Source organism: Triturus cristatus, chromosome 2_1 (assembly GCF_964204655.1).
Source record: "Triturus cristatus chromosome 2_1, aTriCri1.1, whole genome shotgun sequence".
In the NCBI taxonomy this organism is placed as follows: domain Eukaryota; kingdom Metazoa; phylum Chordata; class Amphibia; order Caudata; family Salamandridae; genus Triturus; species Triturus cristatus.
The window spans coordinates 517,061,915-517,078,831 of NC_140581.1; the positions used below are offsets into that span (position 1 = coordinate 517,061,915).

Here is a 16,917-nt window from a genome sequence, read left to right on the forward strand (position 1 = left end):
ACCTATTGGATTAGATGCGCAGGGCGTGATGAGGACGGCTGGCGTATTTGTCCCCTCCTCTTCTGGGGTGGGCCTTTTAAAGGTGGAGTAGTAAACGATTCTGCCAGAAGGTGGATACGCCACATTAAAGAACTGGACGAGGAAAGGACGACTCTTTGTAATGTAGATGGCGAGGAAGTAGTTAGAACATTCTAGACTTCAAGAAACAGCAGTGCCCCCAGTCACTGAGCTCAGGAAGGATGCCTGATGCGTTGTGCTCGCACCTCTCCGCGTGAGATATTGTACAAAAGAATACCGAGGGCGAGCATTCATCAGCCGGCAGACGTTATTATCACCACAGAAAAAGGTAAACGTGAAAGTGTAAATGACGTGAGTGGAAGCCGAGAGCGCTGGCTGTGGGGGCTGCGCGAACGTTCACCTAGCGAAGAGATGTCTTTTCAGATCTCTGGAACGCTGATGCGGTTGCAGCATCCGTCACCCATTGGTTGGAAGTGCCGTCGTCACGTGCCCCGCAGAGTGCTATGTAGTGCAATCCTATTTTTGACAGCAGATTAACAGATGTGCTAGTTCTGAAAGGGACTCGTTCTGTTCTCAATGGAAAGAAACATCCCTTTCTTCCTTTTATTGTTCGCGATGTGTGCAGCGATTTCCCTCTCCGACGGCCAGATGTTGAGAAGTGAGGAGGCGAGGTCAGTACGGGCTCATGCCCCCATTAATTTAATGCAGTTTAATTTGTAGGGGTGAAGTACTTATCCGTGTTCACACGATTCCTGTTGCCGGCATAACGATAACAGTGATAAAAATGCAAAGGTAAAATGGAAGGAAAATGGATGCTAGGCGTGAAAATGCTGCAGAGAATAACACTGTTCTAAGCACACTCTCTCATTTGTAGTATTTGCATTAGTTTTGGGTTAGTGCATGCTTTACGATACCTGCTTAAGAACAATGATAAGGTTTTCCTTTCCAGTTTTTCATGTCTGTTAATTGCAGGCAGGTTTTTAGGACGGTGCGGTTGCAACTCTGCAGGCTGTGCATGTGTAGCGGACCGTGTCCGTTCCCCGGCTGCGAGGCACGCGCCGTTTTGTCAACCTGCTAACGAGCCCGGTGCGCGCGAGATCTCTGCATATAGGGCAGCTCGGGCATGCGGCGATTTGTTTAATCTTGTATTAAGAGCTCGTTGGTCGGGTGCGCGTGCGAGCCGAGGACGAGGTATGTTTTCAAGCAAGTGTGTGTGAATCTGGGCCACGGAGCGAGCGGCCCTTTTCTGGGACTTTTCTCATAGAGGCATCATCTCCCACACTAAGGAAAGTGAAAATAAACAGTATTTCATAGCGGGAACGAACTAGTTCAAAGCTAGGAGCACCGCTCCAATGTCTGTGAGAGTTTTGCGAAGAGCGGGGGCATTTTGCCAAGGGGGTTGTGAAACGGATGACAGTGATATATGAAGTATGCATCCGTGTGAGCTAAGTATGGGCATTCATTTGCTGGAGGTTAATCGTGTAACTACGATGTGGCTCGTTGGTGCCCCACTTTGCTGATCTGCATTGAGTGTTTTATCTCTGGGACGCCGGTTGTCATCACATTTGTCTAGTTTATTTGACAGGTAAACAAACAACACCAAACAAAAAAGTTTTGCTCTTTTCCTTTTTTTGCTTAAATAAATTCCCTAAGCTGTTCAGTGCACGTCCTTTAGCGTGCCCGGAGAGTAGTAGCGTCTGTGCAATATTTGCAGGATATGGGGCAGCGACGGATATGTGTTTCAGCGGGCTCTAATCTCCACCCTACCCCCACCCACTCAGCCCTGTTTATTCACCACACGGGCTGGTTTGTTGTAGAAGAGATGAGGATTGGGGGTGGGGGGGGGGGGGGGGGTCAGTATGACGGGGGAGGGGCGTATTGGCGGCTCTCGTCATTGACTTTCTTATTGTTATGTCTTTTTTTGGACTGTCAATCAACGTGGTCAACGTGTCTCACTGTAAGGGGTCCGAGATATTTGGTGGGGTGTAAGTCTGTAATTTCCAGGCAATCGCTGCAGTGCCACCCACTTACATGTATGGGCAATAGACGGTTCAGCGTTGTTAGAGAATGCATGGTATTAGGGGGGCATGGGGCTGCAGGGGGACTGGAAGGTTGGGAGTTTTAGGGGTGCCAGTGAGGAGGACAAATTTGTGAAAGCTGGAAAATATTCTTGCTATCATTAATAGATAGAGCCACCCAACACAACACAATTAAACACACAATTCCGTCAGGCTGTAGTATTAGCAGCTTAGCCAGTCAAAACCCAAAAGTTAATAGCCCTCGCCCAATTTCAGTGTTGCCAGATTTTGAGACCCATCTCAAGTCCAAAGACGTTCAAGCGCTTAAGTATGATATAAGTAAACCAGTGTCAGCCCAAAGCGAAACTCTCAATTTAGTAAAAGTAGTCTTCAGAAAACATTTGAAGGATGTATCTAAATTCTATTCAATATACAGATAGTGGGAGGAGGTTAACTGGACACCTGTTTTAATAAATACTCATTTTCAAGACCAGTCACCACTTTGACTTTTCATCTTGTAGTTCTGTCACCACACAACCAAACCTGAACCTGGCATTCATGAATTACCTCTATAAAAGCAGATTATAAACCACTTTGTGTCTATGGATAGGAATTTCAATGCTATCTCAACAATGTGGCTCCAAAAAAAATACTGGAATGGTTATGCAGAATTAACACCACATAATGAGCTACATATTAAGAAATATCCCCTTGTATTAAAGTATTTGCAACACAACTTGTTTGGCACTGCTTGAAATTCGATGTACTTGTCTGAAGATATTCAACAACAGAAACTCCTTCACAATATGGGACAACATCAAAAATAAACATTGCAACAGACAAATCTGAAACACAGTTTTCGTGCAAAACAAGTGTACGTAAATGTGAAGCAACTGGGTGAAAACTGAGGGTTGCTACAGTAATACAAGAGTTCCACACTTTTCCAGTTAAAATTTAAGGAGAGGCCAAAAAAAGTCACCTACTCTGACTGATTCCCTGCCCTCCGGTACAAAGTCCTTCACCTTGACCACTTACTCTGGCACTGAAAAGTATAGAGGACATTGTTGTTTCCATTGTGTTGCAGCAAGCGCTCGACTAAAGCTCCTAGTCTTGGCAAGCAGCAGATGGATTTGTTTGGGGTACAGATAAATGCACGGCCGTTGGAGCAAAAAGGAAAATGACCCAATTTCCCAGAACGTTTGGCGACACCCAAAACACCGACACTCCCTCAACTCCACAGATACTGTCATATTGTTTGTGTTCCATCCCACTCCATTCCCCTTCATCATTAGCACTGTCTCACTCCCATACCACCATTGGCCTATGCCCTCTCATGAGGCTCCTTTACTTCTATCGCCCTGCCAGGGCTTTAATTATTTATGCTCTTAACTTTAAATTACAGTAAATCGCCATGAATGATTGCTCATGTGCAGGAAGGTGTCCCTTCCTGCACATACCCAATCATTTAACAAATGATGATTTGCAACTTCTATATGTGCTGCACAGTGCAGCACACATGAGTTACAATTCTCCATTTTGGATTATTGATGTGCAGGAAGGGACACTTTCCTGCACATAAACAATCAGTCCCTTAACGCTGGCACCCTTGCACTATGGTTCAAGGGTGCCTATGTTGGCGCTACGCAGCTGAGTTTAGAGCCAGCTCTAGGGAAAATGCAGGGATATGCTGCACCATTGTAAATACGGCACATCCCTGCGTTTTCAGAATGGCGTAGCGTGGCATTAGCAATGTTTGCTTAACGCCACACTTCGCCATTACCTTGTAAATATGTCCCTTACTTTGGTGTGTATGAAAATCCTGCATTGCCGATCCCTAGTGAGTTGCACTACTCCTGCTGAAACGAGGCCAATTGAGGTACCAATGGGTGAAGCGGACTGGTCACAAGAGACCTGTAACCTCAGTGACAGTCACTATTGCTCTAGGATGTACTGCTTCGTAGGCCTACCTGCAAGACTGGAGGTGAACTTCCGTATGGATTGTGGTGGACAGACCTTCAAGGTGCTAAGACACCAGGGCTTCTAAGGTCTAGCTAGGGTTTCTACGGTCTAGCATGGGAATGTGCTTCCTCAGGAGAGTGGTCAGGTGGACTGGTCATGAAGGCTGAACCTGGTTCCCCAGTACCAAATTCGGCAGCTCTGACCATAGTGTCACATCCTTTCCCACACTAAACACCATGCTGTTCCACTGAGAGAAACTAACACTGTCTTCAGCTACATCCCAATTATGCCCCGTTATTAACACCTAGATGCGACTCAATTCAAATTATGCCCAAGAGTAATATGCCGCCTGAAAACAAAAATAACAACATTCTGGAAAAAGCAAACCCTCATAGGGAATGCAAGATTAAGTAAAGCATGTGAAATGTAAGCAGAACAACATGGTTATTACCTTAACACTTTTATATTAATTATTCATAAATCAATGAGTGTTTTTGCCTGAAATGTTAAGCACATGAATACAGGGCCCGGAAGGGACCCGTTTCAATGTCCTTTGCTTAAATCCTTACAAAACATTAGTAGTATGGGTTAAAAAGACCACATTCCTTGACACAGAGCAACAGTACACATTTTATAAACTAAAATAAGGAAAAGAGCTGATAAGGATCACAATAAACATTTTCCACTCCAGTCATTAACCAGGTATTGCAGAACCTCCTGGAATGGTGCACTACCACACCCAGGGAAAACAATGTTGTTCAAAGAATGACAAGAAAAAGAAAGTAGCGCTTCAATGGCAAACTCTGTAGAGTGGCCCTAATGTGTTTGTGTGAGAATAAAACCAATCTGGCCACTTTGCAACTGCTCTGTAATGCTTTATTCAGTTATTTATTTTTCCTATTTGGCACCTGTTTTTTCTCTTGGTCCCAAGGCTGAACCTTGGAACAGAAATATGTAAGGAAAAGACGACATTTCCAACAAAGTGTTTCTTTCTTTTTTGGATCCGTTTCACATGGTGATGAATGAAGGAAAGTAGAATGAAACAAGAGGGTAAGAGGCGATTATTGAACCACGTGTTTCAGCAAGTGAGGAGCTGAGAGAGAGGCAGAAAGAGAGGGAATAAAAGGAAGAGAGGGGACAGCTGACGGGTAGAGCAGGAAAAGTGGACACTTTGTACACTACTCTCACCTTAAGACACCTGCTGGGCACCAAGGGACTCCCACGCGAGACAGAAGCAGGCTGCAGGATAAGCCAAGCAGCCCTGCCTTGACACTTGTGACTCCTCCTTTCTCGAGCTCCAGACCACAGCACTCTGAGTACGCTTCGCGCCCGCGCCAAGAGAGGCAGGCAAATGTATTCAAAAGTAAAAAAAGAAAATGATGACAGGCCTGCCCCTTGCAAGATTGTTGGTCCATTTTCTCTGGGGGCAGGCCATCAACAAGAAGCAGGGCCGTCATAAGTAGCGCGTTCGCGCTGTGAATGATTGACGGCCCTGATTATTACAGATTTTCTGTGGGCGCCGCAGAAACCACAAATTTTGCGCACACAAGGGAAAGTGTCGCCCAACTTTCAGCAACCTCCCTGGGTAGTTTTTTCCAGCACAAATGGGAAAAACGTCCCCCCATTTGTGAGGGAAACAGCCCAATCTGGCAATACTGCCCAATAAATGGGGAAGGTGTCCTGTACTGGCAGTAACAGAATGCTATCCAAGGAATCTGATTGGTTGCATACTCAAATTCTTAATGAAGTAGCTAATATGTAATATGCATTTCTCAACAACTCTACAATGGCACTGAGGGCGCGAATAACAAAGCTGTTTGACATCTAAGTCAGTAAATGTAGACTTCCTACACTGTAGTGTAGGCCTGTGCATATTCTCGAAAGCGATGACAGTCGGAACTCCACAGGACTATCCCTGCGTTTATTTATTAATTTCTAAGAAGTCAGAATTGTGTTCCAAATGTAGGAATAACCTTATGACTTTCTTACAAGGTTCTGTAGGACTGTGGCCCAAAGTATTGGATTTTTAATGATGCACTTTAAAACGGAATAGTGTTCAGTTTAGCACTTCCATAGATTGATTATACCAACAGTTATCACTTTACAACTAAAATCCTTTACATTTAATCACATTGCTGGCGAGACCTCCTTCAGATGGTCCAAGGGCAATCACAATTGGAGTGACAATCGGTATTGCTTCCCGCTGCTGTCCTGGGCCCACCATACTGTTGGTTGCCCAATTGAAATACCAGGTTTTAGCATTTGACTCACAGTAGAATGAGGCAGAAGAGTCCAGGCCTTACCCTAGGAGGTAGTGAGGGCTGAATACTCAAAACCCACTCAACCACAATACACTTTAAGTACCAAGGGGCATATGTATGAAACGATTTGGTATTCGCAAACGCTGCAAATCGCAAAAAACAGAGTTTGCGAATACAAAATCGCAAAATGAGATGTATGAGGCATTTCAGCCTCGCATTCTTAAGGAATCGCTAATTTTGCGATTTCTTAAGTTTGCGCAAGCATTTAAGAAATCGCAAATTGCGATTTCTTAAATGCTATGTAACACGCACCCAAGTTGTGCGATTTCTCCTTAAGAATTCGCAAATTACCACCAACTACAAGTTGGTGGTAATTTGCGATTTCTTTGAAAAATGCACTTTTTTGCATTTTTCAAAGTGCAATGTGGCGCACATACATGCCCTTAGGGCATGTACGTGCGCCATATGCGCACACATGCTGATTTCAGGGGTGCATTAGGGTGTCATCATGACACCCTTGCACCTTTAAAAATATTCTCAATTTGCGATTAGCAAATAGCAAATTGAGAAGGACTTCCCAGTCATTGCTATGGGCCTCTTGGCCAATAGGAATGAATGGGAAGGTATTCCTTAATTGCGATTTCGCAATTTGCTAATCGCAATTCAGGAATTTTAAGAATTCGCAAAATTTGTGCGAATTTTTAGATACATCCCGTTTTGCAATTCTCAAATAGCGATTCTCAAAAAATCGCTATTTGAGAATCGCAAATGGAGATGTTGATACATATGCCCCTAAATGTCCACTCAGTGCTTTCCTTTTATAAAAAATAAACTATCTTCAATACACCTCAGCTAAATACTATGTACAAAGTAAGGATACAGCCTCAAACCTTAATTCTAACTTCTTCAAATCTAGCGATCTGACCCCGAATGTTATTATAAACATTATAGTTTTCTTGCAGCTTTGAAATCTTCGGCCAATTTTGAATATATCAACTCCCGACTTCACAAGCATGTAGGAAAGATCACTTAGCAAGCGCGGGGCTAGGCTCACAGACCACAGAGCATTTACTTCCATAGGACCAGTTCACACAGCATGCTTGCAAGCGAGGGTCCTCACAGTCAAAAGTACAGTGCACCGTTTAAACGCCCACAATAGATACAGTTCAATGCTGCCACCAGTCAGCCACTAATCAGTATTTTATTTTCATTGTGCCAAGAAGAGCGCTACTTTTCAAAGTTTCAATGGATTTGCAAGGACTCAATGCATCGTTAGCATATCACACAGGCCCAAAACAATGCCCACATCCACCCACCCACTAAAATGGCCAGTAGAGTTCTCCCAAGCCTGTTAAACAAAACGGTCACAAAGAGGGGAAAGGAGCAACATCAGCGACCAGACCAGTGTCCTGCCGCAGTCCAAGGGAGTACAGTAGACCAAAGGCTGAGGCGGGAAACTACCGTTGATTCTGGTGCCTGTACTCCAGGCACAAAATACATCACAGTGCTATACCACCAGCCACCTCGCCATAGTGGAAACCACCAGCCATGGTTGAATAGTTGCAGTGCCAAGGGGCACCTGGATAGGGGACGGTCCAACAACAAAGCTGGAAAATGAACCAGGAGTTCCAATGCACAAGTCTAGATCTTTGCAACCGTGTAATGAATTTGCACGCAGTCAGAATGGATTTGCATGCAGTCAGTGGTTCCTGACTGAGTGCCCTCCCGTCCAGCTACCTCTACAGTAATCCAAGGCAGGGGTAGAGATGAGGGGTGTCCTCAAGACACTGTGCAGACAATAGAAGGGCACATACAGGTTGCCATGAAGTAGTGGTGGGTCAGGGACAAAGCAAGCTGAACAGATGAAGCACCCAGGGACTATACCCCTGGCCCTCACATGATGCAGACATGTGACAGCAGACAGTGTCTTTAACTTGATGGATGGCGGGCTCATGCTCCAGATGTCACGTGGCTATGTTAGGCCGGGGAAGAAACACTTCCATTTTTACATGCACGTCTCTTAAGTTGCCTTCTTTTCTATATAATGACTTTTGACACACAGTTGGTTGTGTGAAAGTACAGGATTAGTTTCTCTGAAACCACATTGCTTATAATTCCACTTTGTAAGTACACTATCACAACACCTTGTTCATTTAGTAGTAGGCCTGAACACACATTGTGTAAATGTTGTTTGTCATTCGCCCATGAGGTGACATGGCGGTCACAAGAGAATAAACAATGTCAGCCTGGCTGAAGGCTCGACACGGAAGCATGGATACTGTTATAAATACACATGCATTTCCGTGTTCAAATCAGAGGAGCACTTTGTTGTCTTTGCGAGGTTGTGGTTGTTGGAGTCTCAGCCCAGCTAATTCCTGTTTACCCTGTGCAAGGACGGATGTTCAACTCATGACCAAGATGGGGACCTGCATACACTTACCTTCAGGTAATGGTGAGTTAGATCATCCAGTATGGGATTCTTGGCAGGATACCCACCCTAGGCAACTAGGTTATGGAGCACATAGCAGGAGTACACTATACACAGTACTTAATTGCCAGCATATATACACTGTTTTAGCACAATGGTAAAATCATTGATCTCTTTTACTGTTCCTATACTGCTAATCACTTTTATCTGGTTCTGTCTATTAATCATTGCAGCGCAGATATTTTATACAAGAATCACAAAGGTTCAATAAATATTGAAACATCCCTCTGTGTATTTCTTGTGTATCTTTTCTGAGTAGCACAAGTGACTGAGCAAAAGATTATAGATCTGAGAGTCAGGGATGTCCTGTTTTGAGGTCGCCCAAACAATCTGTTACCTTACTAGATTTAGGGGTACATATGGTGGCACTGTGAGCTAGAAGGACTATAGGCCAACATATCCTGAGGGGATGCATAGAATCAGTCTGGCACCACCCCAACGTTTATGTTGTCCAACAAACGAACAGTTCCTACTGAAAAATGTAAAATCATACGACATGGCTCCGCCAACGTTGGTAGATTGGGTTCTTATTTAATGGATTGCCTGAGTAGTTCTCTTTTGCATACCTAGAGACTCCTCCACACCTCCTAACTGGAAACGTCCTTGGTGGAAGGAACTATCCTCCTCAGCTGAGTAGTAACCCTGTGTATTGGCTGTAGGTTGTTCAAGAATGCATTTTTTAAAGGATTTTTTCCTCTTTGCTGAGAAGCGCAGACATGCGGTCACTCAGAAATTGCAACAACATGGTCTCACACTTACGGGTAGAGATGTGGTCTTTGTGGTTGAGGCTCACAAAGCATATAGGACAGAGGTATTCTATTCATGGGTTACCTTCCCAACAGCAGACGACACAGCAAGGCTGTTTCACAACTACACATAAGCTGAAGTTCCAAATAACTACACACCATATGAAGAAATAGAAATACCTTTAACATACTAAGAGCACAGTAATTGGTTTGATGGTGCCCTACCACCCACAACAGATGACATTAGACTAGGTCCCCTTATCAATGAGGGAACAACATGGACAGTCTTAGCCGAATACACACCGCATCCTGATGTCGAGAGTTTGACAACATTATAAGTGCATAAATGATATCAACATTTAGTAGCAATATATAGGTGTTTGACACAGTTCGTTATGCGAACATCAGTATTAAATCCTGCAAGCACTGCTCAAGTGGCACAACCACTATTGGTACTCTGGACATCATCCCACAAAGACTAAATGTAGTCATGGGTAAAGTTCCCATCAGACAGGATGAGATTCCGTTCTGGATTGCACAAAACAGAGGTCAGCTTGAAGTAGTGTTTCCCCATTCAGGACCCCAGGAAAAATATAGGATTTTAACTATATGCCTGCCGAGTGTGATGGCTCCCACTGTGGAAGAGATTAAAAGCAGCCTTATGTAAATCACCTAGGGATTCTCAGGAAGTGCAGGACTGTAGACGGGCATATAGGTTATCATATACGTTATCCTTTAAGTAGCAGAAAGACGGCCTGAAAGAGGAGGCCCGGGAGAATTTACCTGAGGCATGCCTCAGTAAAGATAACACAACTTTCTGGCGCATGATTTATTCCCCTTTCCTAAAGAGAGGCTCACGCTTAGAGATTGCTATCAGTGAGGCTGAATGGGTGGCTCATTATACTAATGTTTATTCAAAGTGTGGAGAGAGTTCAGTTAATTCTGTTATACCTGCGTCTGTATCTCATTCCTCAGTAAAGGTTTTTCCCATGAACATATTTGTCCAATATTTACCCTTGAAGAGGTCACTTTGGCTTTAAAAGCGAGTAAAGGGTGTAAAGCATCTGGCCAAACGGCATTCCTGTTGACCTTTATAAATCTTAACATTGCTTTATGGGGTCCCCTTCTGACTCTGCTTTTTAAAGCTTGCAGTAGCGTTGGATTTTTAAACACTTGAACAGAATCTCTTTTTGTCTCCCTATATATAAGAAGGGAGACCGCAGTAATCATGCCCAATACGGACCAATTTTCTTATTAGATTCTTTGGATAAGGTGGCTGGTCGTATTCTTCTGAATAGATTTCAGGACTTGACTGACTGTAATAAAATTATGTCAGGCTTACAATGTGGCTTCTGTTCAGGTGTAGGGACAATAAGGCAGACATAAAATTTGAGCCTTTTAGTCAGGAAATATAAATACATTAAACAGGGTAATAGGTTTCTTGCATCTCTAGATTTAACATCTGCATTTGATTGTGTTGTGCATGACAGACTTTGGATTATCATGAAAGGCTTAGGTGTAGATCCACCAAAAGTCAATTTCCGTAGAGAGTTGTATTCGGCACGCAGGGCTAGAATGCGCTATGGGCTATAGGGGGAATGTATACAGTTGTTAAGCATAGAGAGATTGGTTGGGCAAGGCTGTGCCCTTACTTGCTGTCTGTTTAATTTATATATAAACAGATTGGGTAGTGTTTTATAAAGCAGATGTTGGCCACCAACCTATTCCAGCCCTCCTGTATGCTGACAATGCTGTGCTTATGGCCCGTACCCTCCTAGGTTTACAGCGTCTTCTTACTGAGTTTGTTATGTTTATGCAGGACTTGGGATTACAACTCATTATAACTAAAACTTTTATTATGAAACTTGGGAAAAGATCCATGAAATGCCGTGATGTACTGATTGAGAGCACTAAAATCAATTTTACATCAAATTTTTCATACCTGGGCATTTTATTTGATGTACAGGGGACTTGGATATACACTATCCCCTCCAGGAGGCTCCAATTTGTTAAAACTATTTCATCACTGCTTAATGTTTCTAGGAAACTGGGTAAAATGTCCCCAAGAGAGACGATGCTCATATGTAAGGTTAATGTCGGACTACCGCAATGTATGGGACGGAGCTGTTGGGCTGTGTCAATGTTCAATCATTTCAATTGTTTGGAAATGCTTTTTTAAGGATTCTCCATGCACTCCCTAAAAGTTGCTCCACTTTCGCCTGCCACTCAGAATTAGGGGTGTCCTTTTTGGCAGATTCGATTAACATTTAGCCTGACTTGTTCTGGCACAAGATCTGGACATCTGAGCCAACGGGTTTAAATCGTGACATTATAAAGGACTGACTTAAATCTTTGTGCGCCCCTAAAATCCTGTGGCTCAAGTATGGTAAATATTGTTTAACAGGTCTGGGACATCCTAATTATTTTGATGATCCAGAGTCTTTGGCTAGTATTTCTAGGAAAGAACACAAATCTGAGTTTTTTTCTGCTTGAGCATGTCAGGTTATCAACAGAATTATTGAAACATAGCGTCCTTAGGAATTAATTGATTTTGGCTACACACAATATGCGACCTTATACACAGTCCTTTGGGGCAACTTGCTGGTGTGACGAGCGGTGTGCGACCTACTTTTCCTCAATTTAAACGGCTTCCTTAAGCCAACGGGCTGACGAGCCTTGAGTCTGCACCTGCGCGCCAGGAGAGGTACTTGACCTGCTTTTAATTACATTTGGCAGTCCACGCGGCACCCCTTTACACTGACCTGCTCCCTGCTGACGAGAGGCAACTACCTCGAAACACGTGTCCAGGGATGGCTAACGCATACACATACTGTTCTATTTACTTTTTGTGGCATAGGCGTACCCGCCGTCGCCACTACATTTCCCACAGTCCTTTGGGGCAACTTGCTGGTGTGACGAGCGGTGTGCGACCTACTTTTCCTCAATTTAAACGGCTTCCTTAAGCCAACGGGCTGACGAGCCTTGAGTCTGCACCTGCGCGCCAGGAGAGGTACTTGACCTGCTTTTAATTACATTTGGCAGTCCACGCGGCACCCCTTTACACTGACCTGCTACCTGCTGACGAGAGGCAACTACCTCGAAACACGTGTCCAGGGATGGCTAACGCATACACATACTGTTCTATTTACTTTTTGTGGCATAGGCGTACCCGCCGTCGCCACTACATTTCCCACAGTCCTTTGGGGCAACTTGCTGGTGTGACGAGCGGTGTGCGACCTACTTTTCCTCAATTTAAACGGCTTCCTTAAGCCAACGGGCTGACGAGCCTTGAGTCTGCACCTGCGCGCCAGGAGAGGTACTTGACCTGCTTTTAATTACATTTGGCAGTCCACGCGGCACCCCTTTACACTGACCTGCTCCCTGCTGACGAGAGGCAACTACCTCGAAACACGTGTCCAGGGATGGCTAACGCATACACATACTGTTCTATTTACTTTTTGTGGCATAGGCGTACCCGCCGTCGCCACTACATTTCCCACAGTCCTTTGGGGCAACTTGCTGGTGTGACGAGCGGTGTGCGACCTACTTTTCCTCAGGTTATCCTTTAAGTAGCAGAAAGACGGCCTGAAAGAGGAGGCCCGGGAGAATTTACCTGAGGCATGCCTCAGTAAAGATAACACAACTTTCTGGCGCATGATTTATTCCCCTTTCCTAAAGAGAGGCTCACGCTTAGAGATTGCTATCAGTGAGGCTGAATGGGTGGCTCATTATACTAATGTTTATTCAAAGTGTGGAGAGAGTTCAGTTAATTCTGTTATACCTGCGTCTGTATCTCATTCCTCAGTAAAGGTTTTCCCCATGAACATATTTGTCCAATATTTACCCTTGAAGAGGTCACTTTGGCTTTAAAAGCGAGTAAAGGGTGTAAAGCATCTGGCCAAACGGCATTCCTGTTGACCTTTATAAATCTTAACATTGCTTTATGGGGTCCCCTTCTGACTCTGCTTTTTAAAGCTTGCAGTAGCGTTGGATTTTTAAACACTTGAACAGAATCTCTTTTTGTCTCCCTATATATAAGAAGGGAGACCGCAGTAATCATGCCCAATACGGACCAATTTTCTTATTAGATTCTTTGGATAAGGTGGCTGGTCGTATTCTTCTGAATAGATTTCAGGACTTGACTGACTGTAATAAAATTATGTCAGGCTTACAATGTGGCTTCTGTTCAGGTGTAGGGACAATAAGGCAGACATAAAATTTGAGCCTTTTAGTCAGGAAATATAAATACATTAAACAGGGTAATAGGTTTCTTGCATCTCTAGATTTAACATCTGCATTTGATTGTGTTGTGCATGACAGACTTTGGATTATCATGAAAGGCTTAGGTGTAGATCCACCAAAAGTCAATTTCCGTAGAGAGTTGTATTCGGCACGCAGGGCTAGAATGCGCTATGGGCTATAGGGGGAATGTATACAGTTGTTAAGCATAGAGAGATTGGTTGGGCAAGGCTGTGCCCTTACTTGCTGTCTGTTTAATTTATATATAAACAGATTGGGTAGTGTTTTATAAAGCAGATGTTGGCCACCAACCTATTCCAGCCCTCCTGTATGCTGACAATGCTGTGCTTATGGCCCGTACCCTCCTAGGTTTACAGCGTCTTCTTACTGAGTTTGTTATGTTTATGCAGGACTTGGGATTACAACTCATTATAACTAAAACTTTTATTATGAAACTTGGGAAAAGATCCATGAAATGCCGTGATGTACTGATTGAGAGCACTAAAATCAATTTTACATCAAATTTTTCATACCTGGGCATTTTATTTGATGTACAGGGGACTTGGATATACACTATCCCCTCCAGGAGGCTCCAATTTGTTAAAACTATTTCATCACTGCTTAATGTTTCTAGGAAACTGGGTAAAATGTCCCCAAGAGAGACGATGCTCATATGTAAGGTTAATGTCGGACTACCGCAATGTATGGGACGGAGCTGTTGGGCTGTGTCAATGTTCAATCATTTCAATTGTTTGGAAATGCTTTTTTAAGGATTCTCCATGCACTCCCTAAAAGTTGCTCCACTTTCGCCTGCCACTCAGAATTAGGGGTGTCCTTTTTGGCAGATTCGATTAACATTTAGCCTGACTTGTTCTGGCACAAGATCTGGACATCTGAGCCAACGGGTTTAAATCGTGACATTATAAAGGACTGACTTAAATCTTTGTGCGCCCCTAAAATCCTGTGGCTCAAGTATGGTAAATATTGTTTAACAGGTCTGGGACATCCTAATTATTTTGATGATCCAGAGTCTTTGGCTAGTATTTCTAGGAAAGAACACAAATCTGAGTTTTTTTCTGCTTGAGCATGTCAGGTTATCAACAGAATTATTGAAACATAGCGTCCTTAGGAATTAATTGATTTTGGCTACACACAATATGCGACCTTATACACAGTCCTTTGGGGCAACTTGCTGGTGTGACGAGCGGTGTGCGACCTACTTTTCCTCAATTTAAACGGCTTCCTTAAGCCAACGGGCTGACGAGCCTTGAGTCTGCACCTGCGCGCCAGGAGAGGTACTTGACCTGCTTTTAATTACATTTGGCAGTCCACGCGGCACCCCTTTACACTGACCTGCTCCCTGCTGACGAGAGGCAACTACCTCGAAACACGTGTCCAGGGATGGCTAACGCATACACATACTGTTCTATTTACTTTTTGTGGCATAGGCGTACCCGCCGTCGCCACTACATTTCCCACAGTCCTTTGGGGCAACTTGCTGGTGTGACGAGCGGTGTGCGACCTACTTTTCCTCAATTTAAACGGCTTCCTTAAGCCAACGGGCTGACGAGCCTTGAGTCTGCACCTGCGCGCCAGGAGAGGTACTTGACCTGCTTTTAATTACATTTGGCAGTCCACGCGGCACCCCTTTACACTGACCTGCTCCCTGCTGACGAGAGGCAACTACCTCGAAACACGTGTCCAGGGATGGCTAACGCATACACATACTGTTCTATTTACTTTTTGTGGCATAGGCGTACCCGCCGTCGCCACTACATTTCCCACAGTCCTTTGGGGCAACTTGCTGGTGTGACGAGCGGTGTGCGACCTACTTTTCCTCAATTTAAACGGCTTCCTTAAGCCAACGGGCTGACGAGCCTTGAGTCTGCACCTGCGCGCCAGGAGAGGTACTTGACCTGCTTTTAATTACATTTGGCAGTCCACGCGGCACCCCTTTACACTGACCTGCTCCCTGCTGACGAGAGGCAACTACCTCGAAACACGTGTCCAGGGATGGCTAACGCATACACATACTGTTCTATTTACTTTTTGTGGCATAGGCGTACCCGCCGTCGCCACTACATTTCCCACAGTCCTTTGGGGCAACTTGCTGGTGTGACGAGCGGTGTGCGACCTACTTTTCCTCAGGTTATCCTTTAAGTAGCAGAAAGACGGCCTGAAAGAGGAGGCCCGGGAGAATTTACCTGAGGCATGCCTCAGTAAAGATAACACAACTTTCTGGCGCATGATTTATTCCCCTTTCCTAAAGAGAGGCTCACGCTTAGAGATTGCTATCAGTGAGGCTGAATGGGTGGCTCATTATACTAATGTTTATTCAAAGTGTGGAGAGAGTTCAGTTAATTCTGTTATACCTGCGTCTGAATCTCATTCCTCAGTAAAGGTTTTTCCCATGAACATATTTGTCCAATATTTACCCTTGAAGAGGTCACTTTGGCTTTAAAAGCGAGTAAAGGGTGTAAAGCATCTGGCCAAACGGCATTCCTGTTGACCTTTATAAATCTTAACATTGCTTTATGGGGTCCCCTTCTGACTCTGCTTTTTAAAGCTTGCAGTAGCGTTGGATTTTTAAACACTTGAACAGAATCTCTTTTTGTCTCCCTATATATAAGAAGGGAGACCGCAGTAATCATGCCCAATACGGACCAATTTTCTTATTAGATTCTTTGGATAAGGTGGCTGGTCGTATTCTTCTGAATAGATTTCAGGACTTGACTGACTGTAATAAAATTATGTCAGGCTTACAATGTGGCTTCTGTTCAGGTGTAGGGACAATAAGGCAGACATAAAATTTGAGCCTTTTAGTCAGGAAATATAAATACATTAAACAGGGTAATAGGTTTCTTGCATCTCTAGATTTAACATCTGCATTTGATTGTGTTGTGCATGACAGACTTTGGATTATCATGAAAGGCTTAGGTGTAGATCCACCAAAAGTCAATTTCCGTAGAGAGTTGTATTCGGCACGCAGGGCTAGAATGCGCTATGGGCTATAGGGGGAATGTATACAGTTGTTAAGCATAGAGAGATTGGTTGGGCAAGGCTGTGCCCTTACTTGCTGTCTGTTTAATTTATATATAAACAGATTGGGTAGTGTTTTATAAAGCAGATGTTGGCCACCAACCTATTCCAGCCCTCCTGTATGCTGACAATGCTGTGCTTATGGCCCG

The 16,917-nt window shown here is 44.1% G+C and overlaps 1 protein-coding gene across 1 annotated transcript in view; it reads left to right on the forward strand.

Annotated features, from left to right (window-relative positions):
* Positions 1-517: 517 nt before the first annotated feature.
* Positions 518-16,917, forward strand: part of LOC146865586 (V-type proton ATPase subunit S1-like protein) — a 214,560-nt gene continuing 198,160 nt past the window's right edge. The window contains exon 1 of the mRNA XM_085640751.1: positions 518-689. Coding sequence (XP_085496877.1) covers positions 595-689 — 95 coding nt within the window. The 5' untranslated portion in view covers positions 518-594. The remainder of the gene's footprint in view (positions 690-16,917) is intronic.